We start from the raw sequence: 16,488 nt of genomic DNA on the forward strand, positions 1-16,488 counted from the left end.
AGGTCTTTTCCCAGTCTGTAGGACAGTGTCCTTTGCTTTACAGAAGCTTTTCAGTTCCATGAGGTCCCATTTATTGATTGTTGATCTTAGAGTCTGTGCTGTTGGTGTTCTGTTCAGGAACTTGTCTACTGTGGCAATGAGTTCAATGCTCTTCCCCACTTTTTCTTCTAACACAATTAGTGTGTCTGGTTTTTTGTTGAGTTCTTTGATACACTTTGACTGAGTTTTGTGCAGGGTGATAAATATGGGTCTATTTGCATTTTTCTACACATAGACATCCAATTAGACCATCACCATGTGTTGAAGATGCTGTCTATTTTTCCACTGTATGGTTTGGCTTCTTTGTCAAAAATCAAGTATCCTTAGATGTGTGGGTTTATTTCTGGGTCTTCTATTCGGTTCCACTGATGCACCATTCTGTTTCTATGCCAGTGCCATACAGTTTTTATTACTATGCTTTGTAGTACAGCTTGAGATCAGGGATGGAGATACATCCAGATGATCTGTTGTTGTATAGGATTGTTTTGGCAATTCTGGATTTTTTGTTTTTCATATGAAACTGAGAATGGTTCTTTCAAGGTCTGTAAAGAATTGTGTTGGTATTTTGATGGTAATTGCATTGAGGAATGTAAACTTGTACAACCAATCAATCTGACGCTTTCTCAGACAATTAGGAATAGTGCTTTCTCAAGATCCAGCTACACCACTTCTATCTGAAATACACTCAAGCATTTGATCAACCATGTTGGTAGCAGCTTTATCTGTAATAGCCAGAACCTAGCAATAACCCAGATGTCCCTCAACTGAGGAAGGGATACAGAAATTGTGGTACATTTACACAATGGAATACTACTCAGCAATTAAAAATAAGGAAATCATGAAATTTGCAGGTGGGAACTAGAAAAGATCATCCTGAGTAAAACACCCATGAAGCAGAAAGATACACATGGTATATACTCACTTGTAAGTGGATATTAGATATATAATACAGGATAAACATACTAAAATCTGTACACCTAAAGAAGCTAAGCAAGAAGGATGACCCTGAGTAGGATGATCAATCCTCACTCAGAAAAGCAAACAGGATGGACATTGGAAGAGGGAGGAAACAAGATATGAGCCTACCACAGAGGGCCTCTGAAAGATGTAGCCAGCAGTGTATTAAAGCAGATGCTGAGGCCCATAACCAAACATTGGACACAGTGCAGGAAATCTTAAGAAGGAAAAGACAGAAAGACCTGGAAAGGACAGGAGCTCCATAAGGAGAGCAACAGAACCAAGAAATCTGGGCCCAAGGGTCTTTTCTGAGACTGATACTCTAACCAAAGACCATGCATGGAGATAACCTGGAACCCCTGCACAGATGTATCCCATGGCAGCTCATTCTCCAAGTGGGTTCCTAGTAAGGGGAACAGGGCTCTTTCTGCCATGGCTAGCTCTTTGATCACCTCCTCCTGAGGGGGGAGCAACCTTACCAGGCCACAGAAAAAGACAATGCTGCCAGTCCTGATGATACCTGATAGGCTAGGGTCAAATGAAGAGGAGGAGGACCTCCCCTATCAGTGGACTTGGAGCAAGACTTGGGAGGAGACGAGGGAGGGAGGGTGGACAGGGAGGGAATGAGGGAAGGGGCTATAGCTGGGATACAAAGTGAATAAACTGTAATTAATATGAAAAAATGAAAAAAAAGATACCAAGAAATAACATTTATTTAGCAAAATTTGGTTACCTGATAATCTGGGGTATTTTATTTTATTTTTGGTCTGTTACTGTTGTTTCACCGATGCCAGGCAACAATTCTGTAAGTAAACTATTGCCCCATCCAGATAATATGGTACCTATAATATTCCTAAAAGCCTCTTGAAGAATTTATAAAGATAAAGTGTACACATGAAGTGAGATGAAAGATGATGGTGAACATTTTAAATACGGAGTGTTTTTATAAAAGGGAGATAAAGAAAGAGAATAGACCAATTATATTCAAGAAGATATGGCCTGACTTTGCAATAGATTTTAAAACAAAATGATAGCTAAAAACCATAAGGTAGATAATCCATTTAATATTTTACAAATGAACTTATGTTTCCCAACTTGTTCCAAAATAATATATTTTAAAATGGACATTTTTTTTTTGCACTCAAAAGTTTTGTTTTGTTTAATCTTAGCTCATAAAAGATTTCCCTTTTGTCTTTGTTAAATTGGGGATGGGGTGGGACTTGTTAAACAAAATACATACCTGTCCTAAAATAAGTTTTTAGCATAACTTTAAAAAAATAAACAAAAGTAATTGAAGGGTCTGAAGAGATGGTTCGTTGGGTAAGAGCTTGAACTGCTCTTATAGAAAACCCTAGTTCAGTTTCTAGCATTGGACAGCTCACAAACACACTGTCAACTCCAGCTCCAAAGGATCTGATGCCCTCTTCTGGCCCCTGATGGCATTTGCATTCACAGGCATATACACACAAATAAAAAAATAAACCTTTTTTTAAGTAATCGAACACTTTCACACAACTATAAGGAAAATATAAAGTCCAAACTCTATTAACCAATCTTCTGTTCACCATTTTTCATTTCAATTTATGCATCAAAAACACTTACCATATGTAGTACATGTCCCCATTCTGGAGCTGTGGAATAAGAAAGGATTCACAGAGTTGTAAGGCTAGCAAAGTCTTGCCCTCTTTTTCAGCGTTACAGATGATATCGATTCCACTCTTACAGTCAGTTTTCAACAAATGCTATTAAGAGGAAAGGAAGAGTCAGTTCTAATCATTAAAAATGTATAAACATCTAATTGCAGTTACTGTTTAAAACACTTGCAAGTACCAGTAGATTTCTACTGTGTTTTACAATTACAAAGTGTTCTGAAATACTTTTATAATTTAGAGTATAGCACCCGTATTTCACAAGTACTTGCAAGGTCACTAGGTATATGGGTAAGTAAGAGTCAGGTTAGGAAAGAATTCCTTCATTTACAATGAAAAGCAAAAGAAACATAAGTAACTTCTTTGCACTTTAAGAAACAAAAATCATATTGTTTCTAAGTTTTTATTTAACTTCTGTATCATACCAAAAATCTAGCAATTATATATTGTTGATTCAATTATTTGTTAATATCAGATTCTGACTAATTCACATGAACTTAAGAAACAGTCACAAGAGAACACATTTAAATAGTGTGATCTCTAAATCTTTGTTATTACTGCAAAAGAAATTCAGTAACAGTGAAGTTTTCCTTTATTTGATTTTGGTGTTATTTGATTTTGGTTTTAGTAAGGTTAAAATGGTTATAGGAAAAAGTAGTCTCAAATAATACCTCCCGGAACAGCTGATCTTCTACAGGTGACATAAACAGGCAGGTGAAGAGTGCTTGATGGAAGTACAAGTCTTTACTCATTTCAGGGTGATTTATACAAGATTTTATAAGAGCCATTGCTTCAGGTATGCGTTCACAGGCAATTAGGTATCTGGCACGTAGTTCAAAGAACAGTGGGTTTTCGGAACTTAAATATTTGTTCACTATATTAAAAAAGAAAACATTATTATTGTCAAAAGTATCCAAACTTTCTTGTTTGAAACTTTACAACTAAAACATCTAATCTAATTAGATTATTTAAATAACATGTTCAATAAAACTTTTATTTTTAAAAAGAACAGTCATGTAACATGGCTGATAAATGAAAAATAAAACTTCCAAACAGTGCTAATGAAATTCTAGCTGATTTCTTCTTAAGTCTAAAAAAGGGTAAAAATTAGAATTAAAACTTGTATTAGAGGAAAAAAAATCAAATGTCCATTTAGTTCATCAATACATTACAATGTTTCAATTAACAAGTCTAAAATGTTTCTCTAGTCTAAAATTACACACTTTTGCTTCTAGTTGTACAATATTTTCATTATTACAAAAGACCATATGCTAAATTAGTATATTAAAACCACTTTAAATCAGATTAACTGTAAAGAATGTTAGCTAAGTTAATGAAAAAGCTGAATCATGAATAAATATTTGATAAAATTAATGCAAAGTTGTACCAACGAGGCCTATTAATGTGTTCATGTATCACCAAGGATAATTACTAATTTATGCTTACTTTCATTTTCATAATATACAAACACACTTAACTGTGTAAGTTTATTTGAGCCTAACAACAACCTTATGATATTCATTTTAGTACTATGCTATTCATTTTAGAGATTAAATTACTTGCCTAATGACAAATTATAAGTTATAGAGAACAAAGTGGAACCTCTAGTTTATGAATTTTAAATCCAAACAATTTTCAAGTATTTACATTCCATCAGAAGCTACGGAAGTGCTGATGAACTATATTTTATTTTGACTTTAACATTTTTTCTTATACTTCTGTTTAAAATGTATGGTAAGTAAACACTGGCTTGGAGTTCATGCACAAATAAAATTCAGTCTGAACTTTATCATAATGACTACTACGAAGAGAAGAGTCATCTATATTAATGAGGCTCTAGAGAACCTTTGTCTAAAGTGAGGAATGCTAGTGCAGTTATAAAAGAAATATTCATTATTTTAATGTGATTCCCAACCTGAAGAGGCCATCAGCCTTCACCTCAGCTAACAATATGTCTGTTCTTCCTCCTACTCAAAGAAGCCTGAACAGCCCCTTAGAAGCCTAATGAACTTTCTTCTCTCCTGCCCTCTTAAAAAATAAAAAAATAATAAATAAATAAAAATTATTGGTATATGTGTGTGTGTTTGTATGTCACGTGCGTGCCCTCATGTGGCACTCAGATTATCAAGCATGTGCAGTAAGTACCTTTACCTTATGAGTCATCAAGCTACCTCCTGCCTTCTTCCATTTGTAGCTTTCTTACTTTTCCTTTCTTTCTTTCTTTTTGTATTTATTTATTTGCCTTAAATTTTTTTTTGTAATTTACTCATTGTATATCTCGATTGTAGCCCCTTCCTTCAGTTCCTCCTAGTCCCACCCTCCCACACTCTTCTGCCCTATCCTCTTCCCCTAGTCCACTGAAAGGGGGGAGTTATCTTCCCCTGCCATCTGTCCATAGCTTATCAAGTTTCATCAGGACTGCCTGGATCCTTTTCCTTAATGCTACACCCTATCTTCTCTGACCACATTTCCTTCTTTCCTCTAATGATGACTTTTCTTTACTACAATTTTCCTCAATAAGTAAGTCTTTCTCCTCAGTTACACCTGTGTCCGTCTTTGACTTTCTAAGCCCTTTCCAAGATCCACACATCAAGCAAGAGCTCCCCCTATTTCCTGTGGATTATCCACTCGGGGTATAATGGTGGTTTGCTCTTAAGCCAGCATCATACTTTCCTTCTCCACACAGTCTACCTCTTAACCTGGTGCAAATGGGAATATTCTAACATGTTCAACACAAACTAGTTAAACTGTCCACAAGTTGGAAGAGCTTGTCTGTTCTCTTTGGCTTTCTTATAAACTCCACAATTTCAAAATACATTGTACATTTTGGTGCTCAAACACTATTGTTAAACTTACATCCTAAGTTTTCGTGATCCACATGTTCTAGAACTCGGGACATTTGAATAATATGGGAAACTAAAGGATTAACAGGTAGGAGTAGAGAACAGAGCTTCAATAATATTCCTCCTTCAATAAGAAACTTTGGTTCACTAGAGTCCACTGTGGACCTGTATGACAGGGGCTAATGTCAAAGAAGGATGCAAGTAATGAGAAGATGACACAAAATTTTATTAGTTTGGGAAATGCTGTTCTATTATAATTGAAATTTACTTAATCATTTAATTAATTCATGTCATCATTCAGTCAGCACCAAGCAGCGACTGTGCACTGGACATTGGACTAACTACAGAATACAGACATAATAATATATTACTATAGTAATGGGGATAAAAAAAATTCAGAGTTCCAACATTCACAGGAGAACTCATATACAATGGATAGTCTGTGTGGCTTTTTGTTTGTTTGTTTGTTTTTTGTCATTGTCATTTGTTCGTTTTGAGACAGGGTTTCTCTGTGCAGCCTTAGCTGTGCTAGACTCGATTTGTAGACCAGACTGGCCTCTACATCCCAGAGATCCACCTGCCTCTACTTCCCAGAGTGCTGGGCTTAAAAGCCCAACACTGTGACCGACTTCTGCCTGTTATTTTAATAAAAAGGTTTGGATTGGGCCTTAAAAAAAAAAAAAAAAGAAAAAAGAAAGAAAGAAAAGTGTTCCTACTTAAATAGATTTTAAAATATAACCGAAAGGCCAAAAACAAACTCTCTGTAACACCCAGTAAACATGTAAACAGCCATAGTACCATTACTAGAAAGACATGTAACAAAGCTGGTATCAAGAAGCACTTTGGGCCAAGTTAGAAAAGAAATGGTTTTGGTGTTGACTCTCCTGAAGTACCTATCTCCTGAGATGTCGGTTGGGCTTTAAGAACAGCTTGCAACACTGGATCTTCCCATGGGCCACCATCTCTAATGATTCGAGTCACCAGTTCCAGATTCACATTTCCATATCTGCGGAGGTGATTCTGGCATTCCTAGGAGAGAAAAATCATTTGGGCTTTGTGAATTTAAAGGGATTAAAAACTACTTGATTGTCATTGTTTATAAAGTGGCTGATGGCCACATGACAGCTACTCAATTATAAAAGAGAAAAGGGTACCACTGCAACCTAAGTAGGGTAGCAAAACCCCACTAGTAACAAATAGGCTTAATGCCAAAGGTTACACAGATATGTATGACTGGGCTGAGAAAATCCCATTAAAACAGGGATAAAACGTAACCAAAGAGAAAAAACTTACAGGTGAATCACTTGTAGGGAAAGAGCCAGGTTGCAAAAAGCTGAAAATTAAGTGATGTGTTAAGTTTACAAAAGAATTCAAAAGGTTCCTGTTAACAATGACAGGCAAGAGTCTAAGGGGAGGTGCTGCTCTGAATGTACACTCTCTAAGCACAGGAACATAAGTCCTTTGCTCTGCTCTGAACTTATGCCAAATCTAAGCTGCAGTAACAGGTTTCAAAACAGAAAACTTCACTTCCCTTTGTTTGGAAATGAGCTTTGTTATTAGTAGATGAAGAAACAGGCTGAGGAAAGAAATCAAATCTGCAACAGGAGCAGTTTGTATCAGGTTGTAGATAATGATGTATTAATAAAATCAGTAGTAATTAATACTCTCCATCTTCTGCTTTTAGATATATACAGTGCTTTTTAAATTGTCTTTCATTATGTTGTGACATTTGTAAAGGAATGACATTGGTTTACTTAATCTTTTGAGTTTGATAGAATGGCTTTAGATATTTGCTTACATCATTTGCTTACTTGTTGGACTGTCTTCCTGCTTCATTATACACTAAGAGTTTTAAAAGTCTGGGAAATTTAGTCTTAGAATTTTGAAACATGAACTAAGACCTAGTAAATTTACTTTTAAAAAGTAGGCTGAGCTTGAACCCTAAAGTAAAAGATGATAATGAAGCTGGCAGTATCTGAATATATTTGAATGCTGTATCACAATAAAAGCACAACAGCCAGAAGTCTTTTCTGTACTTACAAAATACCTGCAGAAAGACCTTAGCATCTTATAAATACTATTTCAGGATATTTATTTATTCATTTATTTGTTTATGTTTGATTTTTGGAGACAGAGTAGATCTCTGTGTAGTCCTTCCTCTCCTCCAACTCACAGAGGCCTCTGCCTCCCCGAGTGCTGTGATTACAGGAGTGTGTCACCATGCCCAGCTAACGATTTCTTCATTCATTCATTCATTCATTCATTCATTCATTCATTCATTCAATGTTGGTGAGTGCTCTGTCTGCATGTATATCTGCATGCCAAAAGACAGCCTAAGATCTCTGTATAGAAGGTTGTGAGCCACCATGTTCTTGCTGGAAATTGAACTCAGGACCTCTGGAAGAACTGACAGTGTTCTTAACCTCTGAACCATCTCTCCAGACTACTTCAGCATTTTTTAAAGGTATGGAGTTTTTTACTTATTAGATGAATAATCAATTAACAAAATCCCAGAGGCTGTTACTTTAATACTATGTATTAAAATATGCTTTTATGTCATTTGAACATTACATTTTTTACTAAAAAGTATTTTCTAAGTACTATTTTCACTTAGTGGTTAAAGATAAAGAGGGCTTATTTTATGAAACTCGTTAGCACTAGTTAGCACTACTACTGCACTAATGAGTCACCTTCAGAGTTTATTTTATTATAAAGCAAGATGGGAGAAATTAAAAAGGTAGAGTGTCCCTGTTCCCCAGATTGGTCTCAAGCTGCTCAGCTCAACATGTCCTCCCACCTCAGCCTCCCCAGGTAGCAGGACCTAAGAGTGCACCACACCAAAAAAGTCACACACACACACACATACAAACACACATAGGTGTGTATGTATGTATGTATGTGTATATTATATACACATATATTGTATAATTATTTCATATATTATATAATTATTTCAAAGAATCTTTAAGTTTAAACATTAGAAAATAAGTTACCTCCTAACCTCCTAAGTGTTATTTAAGGGTCTCCCTAAATTAAAACAGTTTAAAAAATCCTAGAGTAGGCAAGTTACTTAACTTCTCTGTGCTCTTATCAATTAATTTGTCTATAACATGGCTACTAAAAAGAGCCCACTTTCTAAGACTGGTGTAAGGATTAAATAATAACATACAGCAGTAAAAGGTTCTTGGAATAGTACCTTGCACATAGTAAACACTCATGAAATGTTAGCTTTAACTTCTGACAGTATTTTACCCAATTTTTAAAAAGCATGTGTGCATGTTTAAAATAATGTATTTTAGAATACCTAGAGGACTGAGCATTATAATTCATGCTTTTTCTCAAAGAACATTTATTATTAAAAGATATGGGGGGAGGGAGTGTATGTAAGAGTACATGAATTACCAAACGTTGCCAATTAGGCTAGAGAATTTAGAACTGGACTCAGGCTTATGTTGGTATATACTGTCAGTTTCCTAAGAAACAAGCAGAAATTCAATTTAAACCCTACTCCAGAGAGGGAGGAAGAAGGGGAGAGAGAGAAGGGCATGAGAGAAAGAAAGGGCGAAGTTCCAAAGCCCCCTAGTTAGATGACTGAAAGTTTTTCAGGGGAAGCTCTGACAATCTTTATATCTACTATCCCAAGAAAATTTAGGAAGTAGTTAGAGGTGTGCATGCATGTGAACGCACACACACGTGTGTGTGTGTGTGTGTGTGTGTGTGTGTGGAAAAGAAGTGTTACTATGTTTGCCAAACTGCTCCCAAATGTCTATTCAAACAAACCTACCTCTTATTCCACCCTGGCTAGGATTACAATACATCCTCTGCATCTGGTAGAATATATCTTAAACTATCCCTTCTTCATTTAATGTGTAATCCATCAGTTTGAGTTTTCTGGTATGTTTGTGTGTGTGTGTTTCTTTTGTCAGTATGCTAAACTTGAGAGGGTACTCCTACGGAAAGTAACTCTAGATAGGTAACAGAACTGAAACATTTTACTGTGGTCTATCTTAAAGACACAATAAAAGTGAATAAATAAGTATGAAAATAGGTCCCTTTCTTTAAATAGTATTAATGGCCCTTTTTTTTTTTTGCCCTTTTTTGCTTTTTTTGCATGATATTCAATCTAACACCTATAAAGTTAGAATAAGAAGAAACAAATGTACAGCACCAAAGAATTGTTTTCTCTCCGAAAGCATGAGACATATTTTTAGAATGTTTCTGAAACAATCCAGGAATGTATATTAACACACTTCATTACCTTAACTGCTTACTACTGCTGCTTACTGCAGTGGGCTTATTACAATTCCTTTAGCTATTTCCTTTCAACCTTGTGCCTTTGACAGGGCTATGAAGGAAACACAACTCTGCTTACTTTTCTTTTAGAGTCCATTGTAATGTGGGATTAATGTTTTGTTCTAAAGTAAGCTTTTTTGTTCCTTATTCAACTGGTTGTCATTTTAAAGCCCACATGTATCTATCAAACTGTAATTCAGTGTTTGCATCTTTACATATAAGTTTGACCCCTTCATCAGCTTAGAAATTTAAGACCTCACCTACCCTCATAGTAACTATTATGACAAATCCTTTTCTCCATCCTTATCTGTAACATTCCAAATTCACCTTGTATTTTTCCTGTGCCATTTGCTCCTGTCATCTTTCTTCTACGAATGCCAGTGTTATCTACAGTCAAATATTTGATTGATTGATTGACTGATTGATATTTTGTATTTATACATTCCCATTTCTCAAGAAGTCTTTATTACCTACTTCAATCCATAACAGATTTAATTACTGTCTTTTTAATATTAAAAATTTATACCAATCCACTCTTAATTATTACATTATGAAGAGAGTATAGAATGTTAGTATCTTATTTTATTTAGGTTATCAGGAGTTTATTCAGGTCTGGGAAAATGACTCAATGGGTAACAACACTTGCTACGTAACCAGCAGAATCTGGGTTTGGATCCTAAGCACTGATACAGAAATCAGGCATGCCTATAACCACATTGTTGAATGCAGAAAACAGGCAGCTTCAGGAAACTCACTGGCCAGGAACACTAGCTCACATGGTCAACTTGAGGTTCAGTGAGAAACCCTGTCTCAAAAAATAAGATGAAGCGTGATAAAGGACACACAACCTCCTCTCTGTCCTTTGCATGTGAGCATGAGTGTGAGCACCCACACCTTACAACATGCTTGCATAAACACACACAAGCTTTTTTTTTTTTTCTTTAAGAATGTATCTTATTTGGGATGTTTAGCCATCATGTAGGTATGTGCATCATATGTGTATAGTGTCCATGGAAGCCAGTAGTTAGTATCAAAGTCCTTGAACTTGGAGTTACAGATGGTTGTAAGCTGTCATGTGGGTACTGGGTCCACTGGAAGCACAGCAAGTGCTCCTGACTGCAAACTCATCTCTCCAGACACAGAAAGTGTATTTTTTTTTTGCTTACTCTTTTTTTAATTATTATTATTAACTACAGTTTATTCACTTTGCATTAAGCCCCTCCCTCCTCTCCTCCTGGTCCCACCATCCCGCCCCCTTCTTCAAACATGCCCCTCCCCAAGTCCACTGATAGGGGAGGTCCTCCTCTCCTTCCTTCTGATCTTAGTCTATCAGATCACATCAGGAGTAGCTGCATTGTCATGTTCTGTGGCCTGGTAAGGCTGCTCTCCCCTCAAGGGGAGGTGATCAAAGAACAGGCCTATCAGATTATGTCAGAGACAGTCCCTCTTCCCATTACTATGTGACCCACTTAGACACTACACTGCCATGGACTACATCTGTGCAGGGGTTCTAGGTTATCTCCATGCATGCTTCTTAACATTAACTTTTTGATCAAAATAGAGTTCACAGACATCTGTGCAAATGAAGGCATCATGAGCACCTTTTTATTTACAAAATCACATGTCAAATTCTTCATAAGTAAGTTACCATATCAATTGAAAGTAAAAAATGTAAATGCTCTTCACTGTGGTTATTTAAAAAAAACACACACATCAGTAAAATCAAGATTTAGTATGTTTGCCTTGAATTTAATCCTTAGCTCCACATAAAACTAGTGCCTGTAATCCCAGCACTGTTAGTTCAACAGGAGATTCAGAAGCTGAAAAACCTCTCAGGCCACTTAGAGAGTTGGAAGCTAGGCTGGCATAATAAAACCATCTTTAAAAAACAAAAACAAAAAAACCAAACCCAAAACCAAAACAAAACTCTTTAAAGTACTTTGAGATGAAAAAAATTAAAAGATTATTTACTTATTATCAATTTTATTATTACAATTTCATTGGTTATCACATGGCAAAATTGTAAAATTTAAAGTTGTTACCTTTTTTGAGGTTAATATGGATCTTTATTTTGTTTCTTCTATTCGGCACCAATAATTCTAGTACTTAGAAAGGTACCTCACAAATATTAGGCCTCCAGTTATTATCTATTACGTGATTTTTTTTTTATTCACTTTGTATTTCAGCGCTGGCCCCCTCCCTCATATCCTCCTAATCCCACATTCCCTCTTCCCCTAGGCTGCTCCCTTAGTCCACTGACAGGGGAGGTCCTCCTCCTCTTCTCTCTGACCCTAGCCTAGCAGGTCTCATCAGGACTGGCTGCATTGTCTTTCTCTGTGGCCTGACAATGCTGTACCTTCACAGGGAAAAGTGATCAGAGAGCCTGCCACTGAGTTCATGCCAGGGATAGCCCTTGCTCCCCTTACTATGGACCCCACTTGGAGACTGAGTCTATGGGCTATATCTGAGCAGGGGTTTTGTTACATATTTTTAAAAGAAATTACTTTATTCTTTTTCATGATGCACTTGAAAATAACTAAAACAGGAGTCCAAGATGAGAGCAACCAGTATGCACCATATCTGAAGGCCACAAGATCCAAAACTCTGAAATTGATAAGTGGAGGGGCAGCTGAAGCCAGAACATATACACTGAGACTTCCTGAGCAAGAAGGGATAACCCATGAGCTAGGACAGTTTGGATCCAGGTCATCCATGAACTTTTCCAGAGACTGAGAGTGGCAAATATTCAACCACCCTGCACTTCCCTTTGTCTCAAGCACGGGCCTACCTGCTCCACAGAAGCGACCAGCAGCAGCTGCTGCCCCAAGCATGGGTCTCCCTAACTTGGCAGAGGCAGCAGTGGTTGCCTGAGCACCAGCCTCCACACTGGATGACTGAGACTGCAGAGGCAGGCCTCCCAGGTCTGTGGCTGTGGTGGGGTGGAGGCTAGCCCAAGCAGGATGCTCCATGCTCAGTGACTAAGACAGCAGAGGTGGCTACTCCAAGTACTGTTTTCTCTGCCCAGCAGCCAAACAGTGGACACCACTGAGCTGACAGATCTCCGACACTCTCATTTGCCGCTGCAGGCCCAAATATGATATTAGAGAACAGGGGGAACCCCTGTTTTTTATGATTAGGCCTGGGAGTGTGTGAGTATGCCTTCAAGTGAGTGCTTGGAGAACCCAAGATCCAGGGTCCCTCTACACTAGCAGCCAGACATTGGATCCCTCCCACTCACACCCCACTGTGGGCAACATAGGGATCCTTGAGACAGCATTCTCAACACTGAGGCCCCTGATCTGTGGGTCTACCAGTGTAGCCCAGGCAAACAATTCCTGGAGCCCCGACAGATCTGAATACCAGAAGGACAGTATGACAGTCCTGTAGGTCACTGAGTTATTTAGGGCACCTGCACATGCGCGTTGCACCTGCGACAGCGACAGGACCCGCAACTTCTCCCGTGCTTAATTCCACCCTTCTAGGGATCTACACGCTCTAGCACCCGATCCTTCAAGGCACACCTCCATGCACACACCCGTGCTTGCACACATGCTCCTGCGACCTTCCTCCCTTAGCTACAACGGAAGCACCAACACCCTCTCTCAAACCAGTTCTCTCATTTTCCTGAAGAATACTCCAGACACCAGAAACAGACAGCCTCAGTCTGAAGTATAGACTCCAGGAACAAACAGTGAAGGTTACAGATAAGCAGATGACTACAGGTCAGAGTAAGAACACATCCAACAAAAATCAGAATATCATGGCTTCACAAGCAACCCCCAAAATCAATGCATTTGCAAATTCATCAGAGATACAGGAAAATTATCCCAAATCTATGCTTACTAAGTTATTAGAGACACATAAAGAGGAAACAAACAAGGATCTCAAAGAAATACAGGCAAATATAGCCAAACAAATAGAGGCATGTGTAGAGGCACAAGTAGAGGCATAAAGAGAGGAAACAAATGAAAAAAAAAAAAAAAAGGACATCATGGAAAGATAGGAAATAAAAAACAGATGAAGGAAATGGTGCAAGACAAAAAAAAAAAAAAAAAACAGTTTTAGAACCAATAGAGAAAACCCTGGAACTGGAGGACTTAGAGAAAATATAAGGAACCACAAAAGCATCTTTGCGCCTACATACACATGGAAATGAAACAACTCTCTACTCAATGACAGTTTGGTCAGGGAAGAAGCCAAAAACCATACAGTGGAAAAATAGACAGCATCTTCAACACATGGTGATGTTCTAACTGGATGTCTACGTGTAGAAAAATGCAAACAGACCCATAATACATAATACATAATACAACATAATACAAAAGATGGACCAGAGAATCTCAGGCGCTGAAGATAAAATTGCAGAAATTGATACATCTCTCAAAGAAAAAGTAAAATCAGAAAAGTTCCAAACACAAAGCATCCAAGAAATCAAGGATGCCATGAAAAGATGAAATCTAAGAATAATAGAAATAGATGAGAAAGAAGATTCCAGGCTCCGAGATCCAGAAAATATATTAAAGAAAATCATAGAAGAAAATTTTTCCAACTTAAAAGAGATTTCCATAAACATACAAGAGTCCTTCAGAACACCAAATAGACTAGATCAGAAAAGAAACACCTCACATCAAAACATTAAACAGTCAAAACACTAAATCTACAGAACAAAGAAAAATATTAAAAGCAACAAGGGATAAGGGCCAAGTAACATACAAAGGTGGAGCTATCAGAATCACACCAGACTTCTCAACAGAAACTATGAAAGCCAGAAGGGCCTGGGCACATGTCATGCAGACTCTAAGGGACCACAGATGCCAACCCAGACTACTATACCAAGCAAAGCTTTCAATCAACATAGATGAAGAAAACAAAATATTCCATGAAAAAAAAAATTAAGCTTAAACAATATAGACACAGCAACCCAGCCAGAAGATGCGAGAAGGAAAACTCCAATCCAATGAAATCAGCTACAAACAAGAAAACACAGGATATAGATAACTTCACAACAAAAAATTAAAAGAAACCAAACATTGAAACACAGTAACACCACCAACTCCACAATGAAAGAAACTAACATTCATTGGTCACTATTATCTATCAACATCAATGCACTCAACTTTCTAATAAAGAGACACAGAAATCAGATTGGTTGCAAAAAAAAGGATACAACACTCTGCTGCATCCAAGAAACACACCTCTGCAACAAGGATAAACACTACCTCAGAGTAAAGGGCTGGAAAAGTGCTTTTCAAGAAAATGGACCCAGAAACAAGCTGGGGTAGCTATCCAATATCTAATAAAATAGACTTTCAACCAAAATTAATAAAAAAAGATGGAGGGGCACTTCATTCACATCAAAGGAAAAATCCCCCAGGAGGACATCACAATCCTGAACATCTATACCCCAAATGCAAGAGCACCTGCATTTGTAAATGAAACATTATTAACGCTTAAATCACACATTGATCCAAACACCTTAATAGTGGAAGACTTCAACACCCCAATCTCACCAATGGACAAATAATTTAGAAAAAAGCTAAATAGAGAAATAATGACATTTACAGAGGTCATAAATCAAATGATCCTAATAGTTGTCTACAGATATTTTCACCTAAACTCAAAACAGTATACCTTCTTTTCAGCACCTCACGGTACCTTCTCAAAAATTGACCATATAGTCAGGGACAAAGCAAGCTTCAACAAATACCAGAAGATCAAAATAATCCCTTGTAACCTATCAGACCACCATGGACTAAAACTAGGCCTCAACAACAGAAATATCAAAAAGCCTACATACACATGGAAATGAAACAACTCTCTACTCAATGACAGTTTGGTCAGGGAAGAAGCCAAAAACCATACAGTGGAAAAATAGACAGCATCTTCAACATATGGTGATGGTCTAACTGGATGTCTACGTATAGAAAAATGCAAATAGACCCATATTTATCACCCTGCACAAAACTACAGTCCAAGTGGATCAACAAAAAACCAGACACACTAAATGTGTTAGAAGAAAAAGTGAGGAAGAGCCTTGAACTCATTGCCACAGTAGACAAGTTCCAGAACCGAATACCAACAGCACAGGCTCTAAGATCAACAATCAATAAATGGGACCTCATGAAACTGAAAAGCTTCTGTAAAGCACAATACACTGTCATCAGAACAAAACGACAGCCTACAGACTGGGAAAAGACCTTCACCAACCCTATATCTGACAGAGAGCTAACACCCAGAATATATAAAGAACTCAAGAAGTTAAAAAGCAACAAATCAAGTAATCCAATTAATAAATGGGGTGCGGAGGTAAACAGAGAATTCTCTATAGAGGAATTATAGAGGAATATCAAGAAGAGGAGGAAGGGTAGATTGGGAAGGGATGAAGGAGGGAGGCTACAGCTGGGATACAAAGTGAATAACCTGTAATTAATTAAAAAAATAAATTTAATAAAAATAACTAAAACATTCGATGTTTGCTCAGATATAACAAATATTCATAATAATGAAAACATTATTGCTTTAGAAAACATATTTCTAATGGAGAAAATGATTTCAGTGAATATGTGCAAGTTCTTTCCATTACTAAATGGTTGCTATTAATAATTATTTGCACACTATTTTTAAGTTTTAAAGGCAGAATTTACTGTTGAAAAGTCTATCATTTGAAGCATTTTAATGGATTTCTAGCACATGTTTTTAGGCCCTGA

The 16,488-nt window shown here is 37.1% G+C and overlaps 1 protein-coding gene across 3 annotated transcripts in view; it reads right to left on the reverse strand.

Annotated features, from left to right (window-relative positions):
• Znf654 (zinc finger protein 654) overlaps positions 1 to 16,488 on the reverse strand; it is a 62,519-nt gene that overhangs the window by 9,241 nt on the left and 36,790 nt on the right. For 2 of the 3 annotated variants that reach the window (XM_021659660.2, XM_021659659.2), the window contains exons 4-6: positions 6,382 to 6,517; positions 3,317 to 3,519; positions 2,599 to 2,738 (exon numbers count right to left, since the gene is read on the reverse strand). In XM_021659660.2, coding sequence (XP_021515335.1) covers positions 2,599 to 2,738; positions 3,317 to 3,519; positions 6,382 to 6,517 — 479 coding nt within the window. The remainder of the gene's footprint in view (positions 1 to 2,598; positions 2,739 to 3,316; positions 3,520 to 6,381; positions 6,518 to 16,488) is intronic. The other variant, XM_060370617.1, reaches the window with a different exon arrangement.

This window comes from Meriones unguiculatus, chromosome 17 (genome assembly GCF_030254825.1).
Source record: "Meriones unguiculatus strain TT.TT164.6M chromosome 17, Bangor_MerUng_6.1, whole genome shotgun sequence".
Taxonomy (NCBI): Eukaryota; Metazoa; Chordata; class Mammalia; order Rodentia; family Muridae; genus Meriones; species Meriones unguiculatus.